The sequence below is a fragment of the Apaloderma vittatum genome, unplaced genomic scaffold (genome assembly GCF_000703405.1).
Source record: "Apaloderma vittatum isolate BGI_N311 unplaced genomic scaffold, ASM70340v1 scaffold12675, whole genome shotgun sequence".
NCBI lineage: Eukaryota > Metazoa > Chordata > Aves > Trogoniformes > Trogonidae > Apaloderma > Apaloderma vittatum.
Window position 1 is genome coordinate 26,996 of NW_009716568.1, and position 23,572 is coordinate 50,567.

General features: G+C 40.5%; 1 protein-coding gene across 1 annotated transcript in view; it reads left to right on the top strand.

Moving 5' to 3' along the window:
• RBKS (ribokinase) overlaps positions 1-23,572 on the top strand; it is a gene marked incomplete at its 5' end in the record, with an annotated part of 49,876 nt that overhangs the window by 20,614 nt on the left and 5,690 nt on the right. Inside the window, one exon of the mRNA XM_009869585.1 lies at positions 9,285-9,473. Coding sequence (XP_009867887.1) covers positions 9,285-9,473 — 189 coding nt within the window. The remainder of the gene's footprint in view (positions 1-9,284; positions 9,474-23,572) is intronic.

Below are 23,572 nucleotides of genomic sequence, written 5' to 3' on the forward strand. Positions count from 1 at the left end.
ACTAGGCGTAGTGTTCTGACAGTTTTAAACTCACTTGCCAGGAGGTGATGCACACATGCTGCCCTTGATGGTAAATAGCAGCTTCCTATGCTTCTTCCTGTCAGATCTGTTTTCAGTGAATCTGCTTCTCTGGCCTTTCAATTATGTGTTTTTCCCCCTCCTTTTTTTTTTTTCCTTTCCTTCGCTTTTCTAGTTAAAGTGTGTTATTCCTTCCAAAGGAAATTATTTTTGTCACAAGAGACAAATTAAGCTTGTCTCATAAGGCCTTCACTTAAATTTCCTATTTATTAACATTATGCACGCTGTCTTCCTTCCCCTCGCACTCTCTTTATATAAACCGGAATGTGGGAGAAGCAACCTAATGGACAGAAGCCATGCCTTGATCACAGTTAAAGTTATCTCCAGCAAACATGATTTCTGCAATGAACATGATACCTTTCAGAAGAAGGGAGGCGAAAGAGCTAAGGAAAGAGCATGGCCCTGCTTACTTATTGGATTTTTGTCTGACGACAGTGTCTGTCAGAGTAAATTCTTCAAGACTTAATTACTGTCTTTTGAAATTTCTGTTAGAACCTATCACAAGCCGTATCAAAAGTTCTCAGTTCTTGAGTCTTCTACTGTGTAAGCATCAGTTTAAGTAACCCAAATGGACATCTGAATGTTGTTTTGGATTGTGTCTTCCAAGTTCAGATACTCCAGAGCATTCAGGAATTAGCAAAATAGGAAGTGGGAGACAGCACAGCTCCTCAGGTCTCTGGAAGGCAAAGTTCCCAGTGTAACTGGCAGTGATACCGTTTGTGGCTCAGACATTGTCCAACAGCTATCAGACCTCAGCTACATGTGGTGAAGAGAATGCTAAGGCAAAGTATTAATTCTTGTTTACAGGACTTGCAGGACACCCATATGGTGTTTTCTGCATGCTTTCAGAAAGCACTTATGCCTGAACTATGCCCCTGCATCAGCTAAATAGTGCAACAGCACACATTTTGGGCTGAGAACACATAGACTCTCTCACCGGTTTGTAAATATCATTTGTTGTTTCCTTTTTTCATAATGTCACTAGTTACTTTTTTTCTCCACTGTGAAAACTTATGCCCCATATGTTAGAAACAAAGCTTTGGTTTTCATTACTTGTCTATTCCTGACTTTTCTCTTGTTGCTCTTTGCAGCACACATGTTAAAGTTTTCCCTTTGTTAGACTTTATTGCTAGAGGACAGTCTTGAAAGAGACATTCTTTGAGATGTTTAGCTTGCTGGAGCCAGAGTGTATTATTATTACCACCACATGGAGAAAAGAAAATTACTTCTATTTGGAGAACAAGAAATACAGGTGTATAATTATAATGGATCCCTGCTCACTCATCTATCTTCCCTGCAGAGCTGGTGGTACAGTTTGCATTCTTTTCTGCTATTTTGTTCTTACGAGTAATTACCATTTGAAGATAGCTGAGATCCCTGTGCGTGCAGTCAGGCACAGAAATACGCTCTCTGCTGCTGAGGAGGCTTATCTCTTCTGAATTTATGGCAATAGTAGACCTGTTCAAGTTTCTCCCAGCCATATCATGAGAGCATAGATCCAAGTGTGGGACTCCTACAGCATATTCTGAGAACAAGAATGACACATAAATACCTTTGCTTTTAACAATAACCTCTTCATACTTTGCAATGAAATCAATTGCATGGGCACTACTCTAATAATCAATTATGTTTGATTTTATTCTCTCTGTGTGTCTGATTTGTTATTGAATCAATTTTCAGGGGTGATCTATTGCCTTTGTCCCTTTCTTTTTGCTGAGAAAAGAGGAAAAATGAAGCATTTGGTTTTCTTATGTCATAAGTTTGAAAGTTGTTTTTTTAGTCATTGTTATATGTTCATATGCCATCTGTTTTCTGTTTTCTTTCATTACTTTAATTTCAGATCCTGTAATATATGCACTTGAACAAATTTAATATAAAGATAAGTGTTTATATACCCAAATAAAGGTTACCAGTCACATCACTGTATGGCACTTAAAAGCAGTAAGTTAATTTTACAAATCTTTAAGCTAATTCTACTTTTTAAAATTTTGTCCATTCAACAAACTACATCTGCATTTCCTTTGTATTTTTAAATCAGAAAGTACCTAAGACTTTGATGATCCAGAATACGTACTGGGAAAAGTTCTTCTTATACATTTTTTTTTTATTTCTGTCAGTATCCACTACCTGTCACAGTCAGAAAAGAGCATTTGGATAAAATGGACCTTTGCTCTGAGCCACTATGGCCATTCTTATTTTATAGATTAGTTTTTTTAAAAATTATTATTCACTATGGGCAAATTTAATAAATGTGCTGCTTACAGCTGCCTCCCTGAGGTGTACTTTTCCAGCTCCATTTCCCCTCCTATTTGGTATTTCTAAAACTCAGATAACTTCCTCCTACTCAAAAGTGTATTTATGTTCCAGCCTTATCCCTTTGGGGATCTTTTAATTTTTTATTTGGGATTTTCAGGTATGACCAGGAAAAAAAATAGTGTATTTCTGCTTTAATTTTACTAAGTCTTTTAAGTAGTTAATAAATCACTTTGGATTTAAAGATGAGATCTTTAGAGCTATCCAGTTAAACTCCTCCTAAAACATTCTTTTTAACATAAATGTATATGTTAAGACAAGATTAAATTTACACTGATTTTTTTTTTATTGCTTGGTTTGTCTTTCTCAGTCATTTAAATTTATAGGTATTTATCACACTGTTACCAATATGTCCTCGTCTTTCTTGTTCTCCAAGAAATATCTTTAAATGATAAAATCCTGCAGTTTGAAGATATTTTGTGAATGATATGTTTGTAATAGAACAGAATGCTAGCCATTTAGCTTAAGACATCTCATACCCTATGTGGAGTGTTAGTGTTGTTACAGATGAGAAAAAGGGGGTAGTCCTTGTGAGTCAGAAGTTTCTGTTATTTACGGCCGTGAAGGTCAGGAGTTTTGATCTCCAATGCCTTTGTCACAGAATAAAAGTTTTAAAATGTCGGCTGTAGTTTCCGACTGCCATGGGATGTCATGTCTCAAACACGTATCAACTACAACATCACACTTTATACTCCATCCTTTAAAGCATTACATGCTTTAGGATTTAATGAAATCACATGCAGTATCTGGTATAACAGCACAGCTTGTTCTTATGAATTTATGTGCTAGAGAGAAGCAAACAAAATTATACTATCAGTGAGTTATCTACCATTAGTTTGTCTAGAAGGCTCTTCACAAGCTGTTCTTTTCAGTCTTGCTTGTTGCAATAATATTTTTTTTTAATGTCTGACATTACTTTCTTTTTATGTGGTTCATGAACAAAAAAAACTCAGAACAAATCTTGCAAGGTTATCAGTTCTTTCTTTGCTTAGCCTGTAGTTCAGTTTTATCTTTTCCCAGAAAGATCAAACTTGTTGAGACTGGTTTGTTAATTCCCAGATGTAGCACAGCCTAATCCCTGAGGTTTCTGCAGGAATGTGCTAGTTCTCCATTCTCTTAATTCTTCTAATGAAAAATAAATGTATCCAATGTCATCTTAGTGAAAGCCAGTGGTTGTTCTTTTCAGTCATCTATAAATGTTGAAAAAGAGACAACCCTATATGAGATGAGCTCTCTGGAATACTTGCCATTTTTGTTTCCCACGTATTTGTGTGGTTCCTTGCTGCAGTATGGCTCTAGGCACAACCACAATGTCAATATAGTTCATGTGTTGTTTTTCTTATTTAGCGTGTGCATGCAATTACATAGCCCTGCAGGTTAGGAACTAAAATATATTGCACATCAGCAATTTCAGTTTGTTCCTAACCATTCTGAAGAACAGCTGCTTCACTCCGTTCAAAGAATACTGAGGAGCCCTTCAGGAGGAGAAAGGCTCCTGAATGGTTGGAAGGCTCCAAATGATTGGATTTGTCAAGCTATCTTTAATGCAAAACTGGGAACTGCTTTCTCCCTAATTTGAAATGTGTATCAGACTTCTGATCTAAATAAGAAGGGCCTAGCAAAGACTTAATTAAATGCTAACAGACTACTTTGGGGCTTCAGTGGTAGAAAGCAGCACAACTAAATGTAAGTTAATCGCCAATTTTGTTAAATAAAGCTGCAATATATATAAAAATAATATGAAGAAATAGATGCTCTCCTATTGTTTCCTTTTAGGTGCTATTGTCTGTTACTAGAGGCTAGATAATTTTTGGAAGAAACACTAGTAATGGAAATTCTTGTTAATATGTCCAAAATCAAGAGACATTATTAACTTTACAAGATCCAGAGAATATCAAGTTTATAAAACTATATCCATAGTCTTGGATCAGGATATTTAAGATACTGCTTATTAATATAGAAGGATTAATACCAGAAATAGTGTTTCTTAAGCAGAAAAAATGTACCTCTAGTAGTCAAAACAAAAATAGGTCCTTTAGAATTAAAATATTTCTGAACATCTCTTGAATTTGCCTAAGTGAAAGCTACTAATGTTTCTCTACATAGAACTTGCCAGCAATTCACAGTATATTTTAATTCCAACTTTGATCTAAACCTCACTTTATCGGTTGCTGGAAACGATGAAATTTCCCATATTTAGTCTAAAATGAAAGATGTTACTTTCGAGAGGGGAGGGAATAGCTTCAGGCCAATTCATTTCAATCCGGTTTTAATTATTGTAGCATGATAAATATTTATGCCTGTATTTATGTAAAAATTTTATAATTTGAAACAACTGGAACTAGCTTGGCTTGTGGCCTGATCTTGCAATTGCTTATACACCAGATCTGCCTCACTACTTCTTTGGGACTGTTCACATGTGTTAGAATTAATGAGACTGAGTTTGTGTTCTGTCATTCTCAAAGAAATCTCCTAAGGTACAAGCCAAGTTTGAAGCCAACTGTCTTACTGTGTTTAAGTATTTAAAATTAAAAATATTTTAAATTCTCATACGTAGTTTTAGATGGGCTAGCCTTTAAAATTGGCATAGTTTCCCTTTTATTATTTATTATTTCTGTTCCAGCACTACCTAGCAACATTTGCAAAGTTGTTATTGTGCTAGGTGCACAAAAAGCAGTCCAAATGATGCACTGCTCCCCAAAGAATTAACACTTCTTGTTATTATCCAGTTTAACTTTGCTGAGGATCATCAAAGTCGGGAACAGACCTCTGGAGGTCTCTAGTCCAACACCCTGGCGAAGCATGACCAGTTTAGGTCAGCTTGCGCAGGGTTTTGTCCAGACAAGTTTCGAATCTCCGAGGATGGAGACTGCGTGACCTCTGGGCACCTGTCCCGCTGCTTCATCACCCTTGTGGTGAAGAAGCTTGTCCTAATGCTGGAATTGCCCGTGTTCCAGCTTGTGCCTGCTGTCTCTAACCCCATCCCTGAGCACCTTCAGGAAGTGTCTGGCTCTATCTTCTCTATACCCTCCCACTAAATGATTCTATGATTCAATTATTAAATTGCTGTTGACAGCAATTAGATCTCCCCTTAGCCTTGTGTTCTGAAGGCTGAACAAACTCACTTCTTCCAGCCTCTTCTCGTATGTCTTGGTCTCTGGCTCCCTGACTATCTTGATGGCCTTCCGTTGTAGTATGTCAGTATCTTAGTTGGACCAGACAGCCCAAAACTAGACACCGTGCTGCAGATCTGGTCTTGCAAATGCCAAGCAGGGGATCCAGAACATCTGCCTGAAAGTGGCTCTGTAGGGCATAGGCTGCCCCAAATGCACCGCAGCTGGTAACGCTTGGCAAAGGCTCCTGTCATAGTTCCTCTCGCTTTCAGCCTCTGTAAACTAGTACTGCTGTTGAAAGGAGTTAATTGGGTTGGGTCGGATTTTGGGGGTGGTGTTGATTTTAACACAGATATGCCTTGTGATCCAATTAGTTTCCTGGCTGCACAAATGGCTGCACTGGCACAAGAAAACGGGCTGTGTGGACAGGAGTGGAAAGGGAAAAAGGCAGGACCTCTTTTTTTCTGTAGCAGTGCTGGTTTGTGTCAACTTACTGTGACTAGACTCCACGGTCTAAAGACACATGGAGAATTAAATAAGATTAGTGAGGATTATGGCCAAGAACCTTCATATCAGTTAAATTAAAAGCTTCAGTTAAATTTCTCTTCCACTCCTGTAAACAAAATTAAGAAAATTCTGTGTAGATTAATTATATAATATCCATCCTAACTTTATTCTGACAACAGTTTTGTGGAATGTCCTCTTGCTTTAATAGGTCCATTTAACTGGGGAGTTTTATGAGACTAGCTGCAGAAAAATAAAATTCTTAATTTGCTGCTCTTTTGTACAGTACTATGGCAAATGTCCACATTGGGCTTTTAGTATTGTTATTTAATTTTTTCTTTACATAACCATTAGTTATTTCCTTCAATTGTACCACAGTTTGTTTTTTAAATAAGATTCTACCGAAGGGAGGAACTTAAAAACTCACCACAGTATTTAACATCAGTTGACATTTACCGCAATCTCTAATTATTGGCACAGAAAATGTCTGGCTTCTGCTTCTTTTATGGTTCTTCCAGCTTGTTCCAGTGTTTTTTAGTTTTACCATCCTGCTGTAGATGACTTAGATGATCGTGCTTTTAAGCAGTAGAAGAACTACTTTTATACAGACTGTCTGTTGAAAATAATTTTGTTTATTGGTATAAGCAGTGTAAAGATGAAAAGAAAGATTTCTGCAATAACTTTCGCATATCAGTCCCAGAACAATTATTTCACTACTCAAGCAAAAAAAATCCCATTGAATTGGGTCACAGCAAACACAGAGAGGAGCACAAAACTAGTGCCAAACGTGAAGCGCGTGCATTTCATTAGGAAGAACGTTATGTTTAAATACTTGGTTTAAATACTTGCTCATGAACTTACAGAAGTGTAAATACTGGGTAAATAAACCCAAATTAGATTTACTGTTCCTCTACCAAAACCAAATGTGCTTTTGTTCTGGAGACTTTGCAACACAGGTAGAATGTTTGGAATTATTGCCCCTTGTAAAGTATATTGGAAATTCAGTTAGCCAGTTTCATTCAAGGGTTTATGTGAATCCATTTTTGTTTTTTTAACCTGATGTGCTTGGTTTTCTGAATATGGTAATGCATAGTTCCTGCACCAGAGACATTGAAATTCATTAAGAGACACAGAGTCTATAGATGCTTGAATATTAGAGTATCTATGTATTTTAATACTATGTAGTATCTATCCTTAGTAACTCCAAAACCATTATTGGTTTGTTGACTCCTTGCAAACCCTGTGAGCAGGTACATTCTAAAGATTTTGTGAGATACTTTTTGAAACGAATTTTCTTATTTAAAAATACTTTTATAACTCTTTAAACACCAAAATAGGTTATTTTGCCTAAATATTTTGTACTGCAAGATGAATTTGAGAAGCATGATGACACGCCAAACAGAGACCTGGATAGGTTTAGTTGTCTTCTTATAATTTAAAGCTTACTACATTCTTGTCTGGGCTCAGTGTGATTGAAAAAAGTAGTTTTAAACCATCTGTACATGTTAACCACACCTCACCCTTGCACAAGTTCGCCCACCGAGGCTTGCCACACCAGATTCTGCCTCGTAGTGACCAGATTGACAGTGCTTGACATCACTTGTGCATTTGTCTAAGCCGGGACTGCACAAATGGGTCTTAGAAGTCTGCAAATTAAAGCCAGGAAGTGTTCTGCTAATGATCCCGTAAACACTTGGGAGTGTGTTGGCATAATCTGGCCCTTTGGAGCCCAAGAGTGGCTTCTCCCTTCTGGGCCTGGCTGAAACTCAGGAAATGACAGCGGCAGCAGCGCCCGCTGACTCATGGCTGGGGCGGTTGGCTTCGGGGTGGCTGTAGTAGTTCCTGTCCCCAGCTGTCTGCCCTCCCTTGCTTCAGTGCAGGCACGGCCCGTGCTTCACGAAGCAGTTGTTTAATTAGGGTAGTTTGCAATCCGTTACATCAAGAAGTATGTGCACTGAATTCAAGTTTCAGTAAAGCAGAGGAAGGTAGTTGGAAATATTTCAGCAGCTGTTCCTCAAGAAGCCGAGCTGCCCATGCAGCAGAGGTCAGGAAGTGTAGCTGGGGAGAAGTTTCCAAAGTAAATTTTCCACTGAAAGTAAGTTTTACGTGTGTAGAAGCTATACCCAGTTACGAGGCAGTTATCTGAAAATACTTCAGGCTACATTTTTCAGGATCCAGCAGCAACCTTGTAGTGCAAGATAAAGTGGGACTTCCCTCTTCTCAGGCAAAGCAGGACAAGATACAGTAAAGACAGCAAAGATGTCTGTTTACTTACAACTGAAGGCATACTGTATTATACAGGAGTACTGCCTGCTAGACTGTTTCAGATAAAACACACTATTTTCATTTCCCTTTCTTCCTCTTTCATTCTTATGCTCTTCCCTGCCAAAAGAAAAAGCAAAAGTACATGACATTTGACAATGCTATGCCATCAAGAAAATGTATGAAGTGGCAAAAAGGATGCTTGGTTCTGGAATCTTTGTTACAGATTTTTGCTCTTACTTGGGTGGAACTAGATGAGATTAATGTTAAGAGCCAACTGGGAGAAGTTGACTTAAGGTCACCATCTGTTAGAAGAAGAATTTATCTTTGTTTATACAGATCCAACACGGAGAAGTCTCAGTCTTGACAGAGGCCTATGGACATTACCATAACAGAAATATATATAATAATCTTGTAATGGGCCTTTGCCTGAAAGTGGCTTCAGTGAACTTTTAGATATTCCTATGTAAAAATATGTATTAAAGTAAACAGAGTGGTCAAAGTCAAGCAGTTATTTTTTCCTTGAAGAGACTGTGATTGCCTTCTAGCTGAACACTGAGAATTTAGAAAGTAATTTTTAAAGGTTCTCACTTACTGATAAATATCCCCCCAGCAATCGTGACTGAGTTGCCATGTAGCATTCTTCACCACAGAATGCTTTGGCCGGGGCTGTGTCATTGCATCCACTTCCCAGATGAAGAAACTGAGTTATGTGGGAGAAATGTGATTTTACTAAGGGTTGCGTGCCAGGTAGGTCGCAGAAGCAGGAAGAGAACCCGCGCCTCCCGCGTCTCTGCCCAGGCTGCTCTCTGTTAGTCTGCTGTGCCTGAAGTACGTGCTGATTTCAAACAAGGAGCAAGACATGGCGGCTGATCATCAGCGTAGGAAGTGGTTTCATGCTCATCCTATAATACACATTTTTGAAAGATATAAAATACTATTTCCAAGTGCAACTGTTGTCCAAAAATGAGTGCTGTCAGATTATGATTTTCATTTGCGTGGGTTATTTTCCAGGCAGAAATTTTAACGGGCATCCCAGTTGGCAACCTTGAAGATGCTGAAAAGGTGGGACGCGTGCTGCTAGAAAGAGGGTGTAAGCTCGTAATTGTTACTCTTGGAGCAGAAGGCTGCATGATGATATCAGTAGAAGAACCCATTCCAAAGCACGTTCCTGCTGGGAAGGTCAGGGCTGTGGACACTACGGTACGTTTTTGTGGTTTAACTGTCTTGCTTTGGAAAAGACTGCTTAAGCACCAAGGGAAAGCAGTGAGTAATCAGCCAAATCTTTGGGCACTAGCACAAAGGCTAATTTATGATGTGAAATTGATATCTTGCTTCCAGCCTCTCGTATATTAAATGTCAGTTTGCTTGAGTTTTATAGTCTGTATTGTAGATGAGCTAGAATTATTATTCGTATTGATAGTATCTTCATGTTCCTCCTTTGCTAAAGTCAGTACCTGTCTCTGACTGTAATGTATGATGCCAGTGGCTTGGGCTGCACTCCTGTTTGTTCACCTCTGCTCAGTCATGTAATTCATCTTGTCCAGAACTCAAATGCTGTGGGAAGAAGGAGGCAGTACTGCCCTCACAGCCTGAAACTGAAGGTTTGGCTCTTCTGGCACAACTATTGCTTACCAAATCTAGTGTACGGTGATCAAAGACACAATTTCTACAGAATATAGTGGAAAAAAACCAAAAGGTCTTGCTGTGTCGTGACAACTATTTTATGATGATAGGTAAGGGATACTTGGTCAGAGATATTTTAGGTTTTGACATAAGGGTACTTTTTTTACTTCCTGCTCAGAATTAAATGCAGAAAGCATACTCTAACAGATCGCTAAATACAATACCCCCAGCAAAAAATAAAAACAGGACAGGCAATAGTTAAGATAGCATTGCTATGAAAACCTTACCACATTGCACATATGGGGCTATTTTGTGTTCCTAGTATTATCTGACATAAATCCAAAATAATTCCAGTGGAGTTACTGAGAGCAGAGCAGGTCACGTTGTATGTACTAACTATACATTTAAATGCCTGTTATAATAACGTCATATTACATATGTTCTGTTACAATAGTTCATTAAAATCCTGGAGATTTTACCATCTGGTGCATTCCATATCTGAACTGCATTAATAATAACTAGTTCTTGTGGCATGTTTTTCATCCATGGACCTCATACTGCTTCACAAAGAAGGAAAGCAAGTGCTTAAAAGATGAGGAAACAGGGGCATGGGGACTGAAATTCCCTAGCTCAGTATCATGCAGTGGCAGAGCTAGGAGTAAAGTCCTCTTGTCTGAAACAGAAGATCGCTTGTAGATTTGGACTGTGGTATGCTTTTAATGTGTAAGGTTTCACTGTTAAATTTAATTCTTTTCAGTTTAGCTCTGAAACAGAGGTACTTTGGCTTTACTTTCTTCTTCTATTCCTTTGTCGTTTAGAAGTTTGATCTCGAGTTAGTGCTCGTTTTAGAATGTCCAAAAGTCCCGGTTAAGGCAGGCATCAAGTACTGCGCGTAAGGTGCTTGGTAGGGGACTACAGGCGCCTAATTGCTTCTGCCTGCTTTTAGCCCAGAATTAAAAGTGCCGAGGGAGTGAAAGGCAGAGCTCCCAAAGCTGCCCAGCAGCAGGATTTATTAGCTTGGGAGCAACACCTTATGAACCTGTCAGTACACCTTCTTGCTCTGTGTTGGTAAATCCACTATTGCTATCGAAGCTTAGTGTTAGAGTTTTTCTCCACATCATACAGAAGTGATGAAGAGGAAACATGTGTGATCTCTTCTTCAAAAGAAGCAGAAAATTGCTGCCAGATCAGCTATTGTTTAATATCTTAAGATATTTGCTGCTCTTGGAATAAAACAGCAATACTGAAACCACACACTGTGGCTGAAAAGTGCTTTTTTATCTGGCCTAGCAGTTCAGAGTTTCATGACTGAACTAATTTAACACTCCTCTTTTTTGTTGTGGGTTTTGGTGGGTTTTTTTGAAAAAATAAAAGCAATTTCTTTGAGTTTACTGAATCGTTGCCCTGCCTCCTTGTGGCCAACAGGTTATTGGCTTTCACATAGCAGAGGATTTTCACAGTTAATTTTGTTAATCTACTTAAATACCAGTGGGCTGTTTTCAGTAAAACAGCTGCACTCGGTTTACTCTTGCAGACTGAATGAAAAAAAGATGTGTTGGCCTTCCATTACAAAAGTCTTACAGTACTTAGACTGATTATCACTTTGAAAGCAAGTGGTTTTAAAGCAACCCTTCCAAATTCTAAGCAAAATAATGTCATCCTCAACTAACCGGGATAGCTGTATTACTAAAATAAATACTAACTGCTCTAGCAGGACGCGTTCTCTTCAGAGGCATGTCTGCCATGGATCCTTCCCCATGGGAATAAGCTCAAGCTGTAAGGTGGCTCAGCAAGTAGCCACCTACCCACAGGGTATTCAGAGCTGTTCATGTGCATGCTCTTAGCATGCCATTTAACACAAAACTGAAGTTGCTGCCTTAAACTACCCTGACTTCAAGCACCTTGAGGGACCAGGCAGTAATTTTTTAAGCTGCCACAATCCAATCACATGTGGTTGTGTCCCTCTATCCATACTGACATTGTTTGGATCTGCAGAAGGTAAAGTTACTGCCAGACAAAGAGTTAAATGATGTATATAACCCATCATAGGATTTGCAAAAGGTTACAGAGCCCTTGTGAAAACAGTCGGTATTAAACCGGAGTTTGCCATTTAGAAGATATACGTATAAGATTAAAAAAAAATAAGCTTTTAAAGGCTTCCTTCACTCTAGAAATTTTCCCGTACCTACTACCACTGCCCAGAGACCTCTCTGCGGCAGTGCAGCTTCAATACTGCCTCTCGGTCATTTCTTGTCCACAGCAATTTTTAAAATTTTTGATGAGAAAATGCTTGAGTAGGTACAGCCTTGTCCCAAGAGCGTGCTCTCCATTCTCTTTGTTCATAGATTCATCAGAGAGACTAAGGGCTGGTAGACTGCGGAGCCTGGCTCTGCCTCCTTGCCCTTGAGATGGTTAATCTAAGAGTTTATTGGCAGAACACTGGGAAAAGCTGGCTGCATCTCCTGCTCTGTGGTGGAACATGAATCTTCAAGATAGAAAATCTGGCATTTTTCACCCACACTAAATCAATACTATAAAGGGGAAAAAAAGGCTTGTTGATTTATTTTTTTTTTAGCGCTAATTATCCTAATGTGGGCTTTACTAATGTATGCAGTGCTTCCCGTGACTGTTAGCAGAGCTTTCCATACACAGTCCAAAACATGTAGAGCACGAATAGTCGTTTAGAAGGAAGTTTTGCAAGACAGGGTATTGTAAAGCTGAAACATCTGTTTCTCCTGTTATAGCTAAATAGTGCAATGAGCTTTTGTTAAGAAAATAAACTTTCCCTTGATTTTACTAGTTTCTGCTAGCTATTTTCCATATGCAAATTTTGAATAGAAATGAAAATAAGTGAATTATTGAAAAATCAGCCTCAGATTTTCTGTATGAAACAAAGAAGTAGCTGGTTAAGCCCACTAGCCGTATCAATTTGTGTTTGAAGCAGTTGATGTACGTAAGAGACACTTGACACATAAAAAAAGAACTAATATGTAGATAATATAAGGAAGGTATACATTATAGTCTATTTTCATTACTTTAAATAGTTGCTTTTAAATCTACTTGACAACATGTAGTCAAATATATTCATTTATTTTTGGAAGAAGCTATTTCCACTTTGGGTTGAACTAGTACATGAAGATGCTTTAAAAATAGCTGAGAAGGATAATTATATAATTCCATTTATATGACACTTCTCCAGTTGATAGCAGAAGGTTTCACGAAACCATTCACAAATTCGATAAGCATTTTGTAGAGAACAATAATATCACATACACACAGTTTGCCATTGCGTGTGTGTGAAGCAGTTTGCCTGCTGCTGAAGCAGAAGCACAGCTGAGGTGGAACACAGCAGCTGCTCACGAGCACAGCTGTGGGACATGACTGAACACCGCGAGGTCAAAATTGTGCTTGAGGTGAAGGGGATGCTCTGTGTGACAAGCCATGCGACGATCCCACGTTGTGGCATCTGCTGCTGCAGTAGCCCTGAACGCGCTGTCCTGGCAGGGACATTCGCAACCTGATGGTGAGGAAGGCCACGACATCACCTGTCCTGGAGACCGAACGAAGCTCTGCTCCTTTTGCCCCTTCGCCCCTGCTCTCCCCCTCTGCTTCTGACAATCACGCAAAGTGTAATTTACAGCACTATTTACATCTATTTACATTTACTAATTATATTCCATTGAAACTGCCAAGGAAAATTTGTCAGAAGAATGTAATTACTCAAAGCTGGAATTTGGCCAGCAGTGAGATTAGTTCTCTTCCATTTTGCAGAAAAGCACTATGGGATCTTACAGAGCCGAGCATTTCAAGTGGCAGCTGGGGACCAAGTTGAGCCCCTGAGGTCCTGCTGGAGGCCTGCCTCAGGCTCGCTATCTGCAGGTGGGATTTGCGGTGGCACTTGTGTCCTCTGGAGCTCCAAGTCACACAGCGACTGAGCTGTAGAGGGTTGTCCATGCCAGGCCTCCTCTGGAGGTGGGGCACTCTGGTGGTCGGTGGCTACAGCAGGCTGGAACATGTCTGCTGGCTCTGGGGCTGTACCCTAGGGCTTGAGGTTTGGGCTTGTGCTGTGGTTGCTCCTTGCTCTTGAAGGTGAGCTGTCCTGTCTAGGATCTGTGCTTCAAATCAGAGGGTTGGCACGGGCAGAATTGCTCCTGTGCAGGCACATTAGCAGAAAATGGAGTGCTCTCTGACTAAGCAAGCCAGAGTTCCCTTGGTGCCACCCCCCCATGTCCATATTGCAGCACAGAGGACGCTTGGGAGAGGGAAGTACTCTTGGGTCAGTTTTTGTAACCTGTTTCTCCCAGTTTGGATCAAGAAGTTGAATAGCATCCATAAGTGCTTGCATCAGTTAGGGTGACTTTCTAATTTCCATACCATCTGGTCTTTTAAATACATTTAAATACATCTTTTAAATACAGTTGCTCTGCCTAAGATGTCGTCATCAGTTTCTACTTGACCTTTAGGTTTTCCCGTGCCAGCATTGTGTGCACAGACGTCCCGCGTTAGCACACTCACAAATCAGGAGATCAGGCACTTGCATATCTGGCTTAGGCATGGATGTATTCTCTGTGTAAACAAATGGATTCACTTGAGCACGGAATATTTAAATGAAAATTTGGAATCTCTTTTCACTATAGTGCCCCTAGTAACAGCAGCAAGTCCATGGTCTCCCTTGTAAATCTCATGGAGAACCCAGAATATTTAACTACACAGTATTTCTAAGCACAAGCATTAGATTTCCCATGTCATTTCTTACATTACCAGCATTTTCCCTGTCTGGCTGTGCTTTTTGGATACAGAAGGTGCACAACCTGCTGAGGGAAGCTAAGAAGATCACAGGTTGAGGTGCCATGCTTACCAACGGGAAACTCATAAATGAGACATGATAAAATTCAAAATTTAATCTACTCATTTGTGCCTGAAATCTGACACGAGTGTATGATTTATTCCTTCTCTGTACGACATTCTCAGAGACAGATGATACATGCTATTTGTCATAATCATAAATGTTACCATTATTTTTTCATGTCAGTTCTGCAAAATGAAGCCTTATTGCTACAATATGAATTTGTCATCAGATGTTTTGTATTCGAATCCTATTAAGTTTCTCTCTAATTTCTTCTTCCAACATATTAGATCTGGCTCTTCTACTATGGAAGAGAATTAGAAAGGCTGTCTTCAAGCAGTAGAGTGCTCACTCATCAGCTTTGTATTGAACTCTGAAGATGTTACACAATCTTTATTTTAATAAAGCCTCATCTAAGTGTATAGCTATATAATTTTAGATATGTCACAGCGTTCAGGCCTGTGCAGTAACTGTGGTCTGAAGAAGACAGTGTGGTTTAGTGATTTGAACAAAGGACTGAGTAAGAGTACCAGGGCTCTGCAAAAGATTTGCTGTAAATCCTTGGGAGAGTTGCTTGTCTTCTTTGTATCCCAATTTATCTATCCATAAATTGGAGCTGCTATTAATGTATTGCATATAAACCATGAGAAATCTGTTAGAGTTCAAAACAGAACCTGGGAGGCCTTTTTCCCAGGCTCGTCACATAACCTCAGGCCAGTTGTGCTTCTATGGGGGCTTTGCAAACTCATTGAAGTTCTTCTGCTTGAAGTTGAGAGGTCTTGTCTGTAAAAATATGGTTTACACTAAAATTCTCTGACTTAGCTGTATCTTCTGGTTTGGAGGAAGCCTGAGCCACAGGACCGAAGTGGACACTGAAATAAAGCCTTAGAATATAAATAAATCCAAAACAGTCCTCCTAATAACAGCAATTCTTTGTCTCCTGACTTTGTGGCCTAACGTCTGAGGCTCAAGGGGATATAAATACAACACTCTGTGCAATGACTAATTACTCAAAATTCTGTGCATCAGCAGAAGTGGGACTTGTGGTTGACTCTAATATTATCAAATGCCTTTGCTATTTAATAATCTTGTAGCCGTACATTATTCAGCATGCTGTTTGCACAAAGAACAGTGATTTTGTTTCAGCTATCTCTCAACAAAGTAAAAATGCAGCTGGTAGTAAATGAAGCATTTGGCAGACAATGTGTCTGATGTACAGTTCTCTAACTTGCTAAGAAGAGAAAAATGTTGTTGAGTGTTTAACCTTTTCCTACCCAAGGATGTAGCAAGGAGTAAAGGGACCACAAAGGGCAAAGTAATTTGTTTTCCTTCTTTTTCTTTTTCTTTTTCTTTTTCTTTTTCTTTTTCTTTTTCTTTTTCTTTTTCTTTTTCTTTTTCTTTTTCTTTTTCTTTTTCTTTTTCTTTTTCTTTTTCTTTTTCATCTTCCCTTTTTCAAGAAAAGAGAAGAAGTTACTATCAGGCAAACAGCTTATCTATGACTGGAGTTTATTCACATGCCAAAACAGAGTAATTACGCTCAGAGCTCCCATTAAAATGCCGCAAACCGACAGCATAATAGCTTCCTTTCTTTAACATGCAACCAAAATAGGTTAATAAATAAGTTTAGTTCCAGTCATAGCCCACTTTCTGACTTAGCCTTCTACATTCCCTCTTTTACAAATATGGAATCCATTGAATTTTAGAACAGAAAAACCATGAGGAATAAGTTTTTCTGCCAGACACTCCAATCAGCAATCTGCACTGTAAATCTATTTGAAGCGGCCTCTATTATGTTCTAAAGTTCAGCTGAACTGTGAAAGGGCACATGACTGAAATCACTGCATTTGAGTTGACTCACTGTGAAGTGTAGCTGGGAATTGCTTGGCTCATCACAGGTTTTGCTCCTGATTCAGGCCTTCTAAAGACACTTCAGTTTCTGAAGGCTTGGTCAGTGGCCTAAGGGCATACAGGTACCCAGTGAGGAGAGGAATTGCCAGAGTTGCGCCCCTCTGCACTGGCAGTCAACCAAGAGAAGGTGGAGCAACCTGGATGTGCCCTCTTTCCCCTCTGAGAGCAGAAGGCTGTATTATCCCCATTCTACACGTAGGAGAAATGGAACAACACCGTCAGCGATCAGGTGCTCTGAAGTGCTGGCTAAAAATGTCCTGCTCCGAGTTACACAGGGAGTTAGGGTCATGTAGCCAAAAGTGAAGCACAGGCATATACTGTCCCATGCTATTCTCTTAACTTCTGGACAACATTGTCATGGAAGGAAACACTGTTTATCTGCCTAGTAACTGTCTATTTTAATCTGTAAGAACAAACAATGTAAACAAAATGAGCAAACAGAAGCAGGCTTGTACAGAACAATTGGCAGCGTTGTTTTCCACTGGAAGATTCCACAGACCACCCAGGCTTTGCTCTAGTCCTTTTCTCAACCACGGAGCTTCTAATTAAATCTCTCTCCATTCCTGACTCGAAGTGGAAGAGAGCCTACAGTCCTGTACAATTTTTTTTCCAGATGGAAATGCATAATTTAACAGAGATACAGCTGACAGGGAGAAAGTGGGCCCAAAGCACTATTAGCATTTGCCACAAATTGCATTAAATTATAAGAGGGTACTTAATGAAGATGTAGAATAAAAAGAAGATTAAAACCAATATTTAGTTTTCTAAGCCCCTTCTAAGATTGCAGAGGGCCATGCAACAAAAACTGAATTTCTGTGAACTGTTTGGCTTTGCTGTACATGATCAGTATCAGGTTATGACATTTTGTGCAATTGTGTCCTACACCTTTGTTCTGTATATATGTATACATATACTCCAAGTTGCTAAGCGCCTCACATTATTTACTACTTCTGTACTCACAACATGAGGTAAAGTACTATTCTTAACGCTGATTTGTAGATGGAGAACAAAGGCACATAGGGACTGGCTTGTCAGTGGCAAGTGAACCTGCTTCCCTTCATAAACCTGTAACTTCTCTGTGCTTGTTTTCAAAGAAGACTGGAGGAAAAAATTTGTCAGGGTATCAGCTGTCTCATTTTTAGAACTGGACATCATTGCAGATGTCCACATAAATAAGAAAGGATATAGCATTTCAGAGATGCTTTGCACTGGCTGGTGCTTGGAGAGGCTGTAAGGGGTCTGTGGAAATGTGCTGCAAGGACAGGTGCTGTGGCTCCACTACTGTCATACTGAGAAATATTCCAGTTTGGAGGTTAACCCACTTGATTGGTCTGGACAGAAAAAAGTAGGGACACTGGCAGCATCTAGGCACCAAAACAAATATTTTGTTCAGGGCCCGGAACATGTGACGGTTACAGCATCCAACATCTAGGCCTGAGATTACATTCTGATGAGGCCTAGGGAACCTGAATTCAGAAATGTCTTGAAGCTGTCTTTGTGTCGTCTCACTTCTGGGATACTTTAGTAAATGAAGCAATGGCATAATTTGGAGAGATTGAGAACAGAGTAGGAAATGGCCATTTTATTGCTTCTCATGGCCTAATGCAAGTCAAAATCATTGCAGCAGAACGTGCTGCATCCCTTTTCTTGATTTGCTCTTCTCCCCTTGTCTTTATGATGAAGCCAGCAGAGGGTCTTTCCCAAGAGGATGTTAAGTCCTGGCATGTAGCTCACCCTGTTTCAGAGCTGACGCTGGGCCGCCAGCGCGTGCACACGAGACAGTGTCAGATGTAATGGTGGACGGCACCCTGGGGTATCTGGGTTGCACAAAGGATGGAGAGGAAGGAAGATCAACTGTGTGCAGCCATCCTTTCTAATGAAATTCCTGCTGTTAAAAATAGTGAGTGGAAGCTGGCGCTTCTGGCACATTCAGAGTGTCACCTTCCCAAGTATCTTTTTCTGGCCTGAGCTGTAGGAAGCTGAAAATGTGATCCGCTGTGTAATAGTGCAACATATTCCTGGCCAAACTCCCTATCATTTTTTACCTCCTGCATTTATGTTTAGCTTACATGCCTCCTTTCTTTGCTTTAAAGCTATTCTCTGCAGAACCAGGTGTCATCCTGGCTATTGTGGAACATAACCTACTCTTCTCAGTTTGTTCACATGAGTTTTGGCTAATCTGGCTCCGGAACCCCTTACCTACTTAGTTACCCAGAAATGCCCATTGCAGTAGTGTTGATACTGAGCTAAGACCTGATCTCCCTCAACAGACTTTTCATTGCCAAGTAATTTTGGTCACTAAAGAAACCAGAAAGTTTGCGTTGGATTGGTGATATTGCATAATTAGGTTTTCAAAAGAACAAGAACAGAGAAATGAGAATAGTGGGGAAATCAGGCTTCTTGCTTTTGCAAATTCTAACCACAGAAAATACCAGAAGTTTTATTCCTTATCAAAAATAAAGAGTTGATCTTTAGTAGCCTGTCCCATGGACAGGATACATTTTACAGCTTCAGCTAGACAAATGGAAGGAAGCTAAACCAAAAAGTTGTGGTGATTGATGGCAGTAACCTATAGGAATGTCTTTAGTAGCTAGTTTGCAGTTGAGCATAATGATTTTGTCACTTTCCTTGAGGTTTTACTTTGTGTCTGTGTGTGCAGATAGACATACAGATATAAACCCAGCTCTTCCAGAACAACACAGCTGTAGAAGAGCAGATTCCCGAATTCTGGCAGCAGTGTTTGTCAGCTGCTCAAATTGCTATGAGGAGTATGGACTTTACTCCTTTCAAAGCACATATAGACACAGAAATACAAGGAAGAGGTAAGAAAAGTCTCTGGAAGCTCATGCCTCATTGCTGGTGTCTGAGCTTTTGTTACTGAAATCATTAAGCAGCAGTAAGTTTGTTGGCAAGATCCCTTTTACAGGGAATCTCGCAGAGAATGCCCTTCTGTCAGAAGCAGTGCCTTGGTGCTCACCTGCTGCTGAAGACTACGAGCGAAGGGTGGGAGCCCTGTTTTCTGCACTCCTGCCCCACAAGTTAAGGACAACAGGATGGGTGGGTAGCAGAGAGCAATACTCTAGAACAGAGCAGCAGTTCTGGATTGTAGGTCACATCTAGCTGAGCTTCAAGAGAGGAGACACAACTTGAGTACTCGTCGAAAAGATTAGACAGACTCAGTAGGAAGAAGAATACAGGGAGTTGGCAAGAGGACAATGCTAGAGTGAGCTCAGACAAAAAAAACTCCTGAAGTTTGGAGGTTTTTTCTCTTCCCCACAGGATATGTAGTTCAGAGGTAGGCGGGAGCAGTGGCCAGCCAACAAAGGCTAGATACTGTGGTTTTGAAAGAGGCACTCAAGCATATGGAGCTTTTGTGCAAAAAAAGAATGTTTTTTTGATCAATTCCAGGCGAGATGGCAGTTGTGTCATTCTGAGTGCATCTCGTCAGATTAGATGGGATCACTAAGGCATTTTCAGCCTCAGAGGAAAAAACCCCACATGTGGCTAGTGAAATTGCCCAGCCAGGAGATTTCCCCCTTCTGACTTGGCTGTTAGATTATGGGGTCTTGAAGCCATGTCAGCCCCTGACGTGATACTGGGTGACACAGTCAGTGACAATTTGGCCAGTTCTCTCCTGGCTGGGGAGCTCATTTTTTGGAAGGGAAACCCACTGCCAGTATTTGCAGTGTACTATCAGAATAACATGATGTATTCCAGGCAGGGCTTTGGCTCTAATTTCATTTGTTCATTAAATGAAATTTGTGAATTAACACGTAAGTGTGAGCTTTGTTAGGAAGAAATTACAAGTTAGCATGAGTGTGACGTGAATTATGAAGGGAGTGAAGTACTTCTCAAGGAAGTGAGATAAGTGAAGCTTTTGATTAGAGTAGCAGAGTAGCTGCGTGTTTTTGAGGCTTGATAAACCCGTTTGAGAAGTACAAATGAATCTTCTGAGGACCTGCTGTATTTAGTGCCGAGCTTCAACCACGGCTCTGATTCCATGCGAGTTCAAACTTTGGGAAAGGTAGATATAGCTCCTGTACCGTGTTCAACTGAAAGTCCGTCTTATGGCTCTTAGCGGCGATGTCTGCGTGCTTCCCTGTTGTTGACACATCTTGCTATATATGCTGTTCTTTGCATGAGTGTCACTGGAGAGTTTTGTATTGAGCTGGAGCATAATGGGAGTTTTCCAGTACTGTGTTCTTTGTGTCATAAGTTTTCTATATGCATTCCAGCAGACAAACAAATGTGGAGGGTTTCCTCTGCTGGTTCCGAGTATCTCTGTGAGGTATGAACTTGAAGATCAAATGAAAGGAGGTCACAGATCATAGCTCAAGTGTGAAACTAGGCAAGAAACAGGTACCAAAGCAAAATCTGACTGAAGCTTAAACTGAACATTTAGCCAGAAGTGTATCCTAAATTGAAACATTCCTTGCCAAAATATCTATCCCTCTGGTAGCATAGGAATCAGAGTAGTAGCGTATTGTTCGGATGATGGGAATCTTGCAGGTTTAGTGATGTGTATCCGTGGAGTTCCTGGTTCAGTGCTCTTACTCTATTGTGTAAGAAAGAAATAAATTCGTCACCTCTCATTAATGCTATCTGGAGTTGAAAGGAGTTTATATGAGCATCATCACGCTGAATTGTTTTGATGATTCAGAAAACAGAGTGCTCCCTGTGGGTGAATACTTGGTTGGCTTTCTGGGGTTAGTCTATAACACAGGATAACTTTCCTCCCTGGTGCTGAGTGGCATACTGGAATATCAGTTCTTGGCAGAATGAAGCTCTCCTGTGCTCCCTCCCAGATTTCATCAGTGGGTGCTAAGACAAAGCCATCACCTCACATATACCTTGCAGTATTTTTCTTGTGAACAGTAAGGTGAGAGCTCCTCTGTTCCAAACCTGACTGAGAGTCTAGGACAGCTATGGGCAACTCATGGAGGTCCACATACTAATTTTGGATACTTCAGTTTTGGGGTTCCCAAGCTGTGCCTGATTTTCAAGGGATAGGTAGCTCATGTAACTCCCATTAAAGTCTGTGCTAGACCAGGAGCTCTGGATTCAGCCCACAGACATCTCAAAGTGGGTGTTTCTAACATTCTTGATCTTAAGTTGGGCTCATTCCTGTCATGTAAAATGAGAGTGCTATTACCTGCCTTCAAAACAGATGCTGTATAGGGACTTTGAGATGTAAAGCAGAACTGTGTCATAATGCCAGATCTTGAGATTCTTTTAGCTGTGCTTTTAAGATGACCTGCAGATTAAAAATTGCAGAGTTGTGAATGCTGTATGTTTTATTTCCAACGTTCACCACAAACCAGATAACTCTCCTGGGGAATTCATGCATCTGTAATGCTTGTCACTGATGTTTTTAGAAACAGTGAGTAACTTAACGTAGTAGGATGTTTCAGAAAGGAAAGAAAATGGATGCAGGAGGGCTTGTATCAAGATTAATCTTTCAGGAATGCAGGGGGTTAACGGCCAGGCTGATTAATCACTGTTAATGAAGCATCAGGAAATCTGTCAGGAAGTGGGTAAAAATTCCTGACGGCTGATGTGAAGCATTGTGTGGTGTGCTTTGGTTTTGATGTTTCCCAACCGATACAGTGGGGTGTAGTTTGGTTACCTCCAAGTTCTCAAGACGTGTGAAGGATTAGGTGACACGCTGCCCTTGTTCAGCCTGAATAAGTGAGCAAGAGCTTTTCCCCATGCATAGCTCTGCAAGTACAATGCAACATAAACTCAAGAAAGCCGGGATTGCTCCTTCCCACAGCTTCCCAGAACAGTCTGGAAAAGATACAGAAAGGAAGCATGATCGTTCCCTCATTCCTCCAGTCTGAGCCCACAGGGTACAGGGGGAAGAGCTGAACAGTCAGCTTTCCCTGTATAAATGAGGAGCCAGAGTATTAGGACCTGGCTACACAGCTGAGTTAATGAATTGCCTGATGTTGACCAAGGGTGAGGTTTCACAGTTGGCTTAAGCTGATCCAAGATCGTGCTGCTGCTGAAAGAGGTTTCTAACCTCTTTCTCCTTTGCATTGGACTAGCTATCATGTGGTAATAGAGCAGCTTGCTGATCTGAGTGGAAACTAATGTTTTTTGGTCAGTGTTGGCTGGTTTAGTCTTCAAACAGGTCAGAGAACTGATCTGCCTCGCTGCTTGGGTGCACAAGTGCTAGATCTGATGTAGGGGAGGGCGTGGGAATGTGAGATGAGGATGAAAACATGAGTGGAGACTGAGCCTTTCAGCAGTAACATAACCATGGATTGGCTTAAGCCTATTATGAAAGTGCAGTCTGAATCACTGGAAATGAGAGCGCACTGTCAGCCTACAGGGAATGCAAATCAAAATGTGTTAGCTTACACCTCCCGTCCTTGTTCACCGGTGGCTGAATACCTCCGTTCTGCATGTGGCTGGGAGGAAGGAGCCCGCAGTGGGGCAGCAGCACAGCAGCTCCCCGTCAGCTGGCCGGGAGCGTGCAGACCACATCGCACAGCCTTGGCGTGTGTTTGGGGAAGGCAGAGGGGAAGAAGAAAGGAACAGATGAGCACTGGTGCCATGGATTCTCTCTGTTTGGCTGAGAGTAACATGTTCCAGCGACAAGACTGCAAAAAACAGTTACCAGAGCACAGATTAGGCACTTTAATACAGTTGTAGATCCAGACCCTAAAGGTCTGGGGCACAGTGTGCTTCTCCTAGTACTTCTTTATCTTCAAAGCAAATCACTTTGCAGTGCTTTCTGGTCTGCACCAAAAGCCTAACTTAGACCCAAAAAGGTGAGCCCTGCTATTTCTTTCAAGTTTGTTTGGTTTTTATGGCAAAATTTGGTAGTTCCATGTTAAGGACTTTTTATCCTTTTGTCCTGGCTCAAAACTCCATGCAGAGATGTAGGAATAACTGTGTAATTTGTAATTTTCAAATA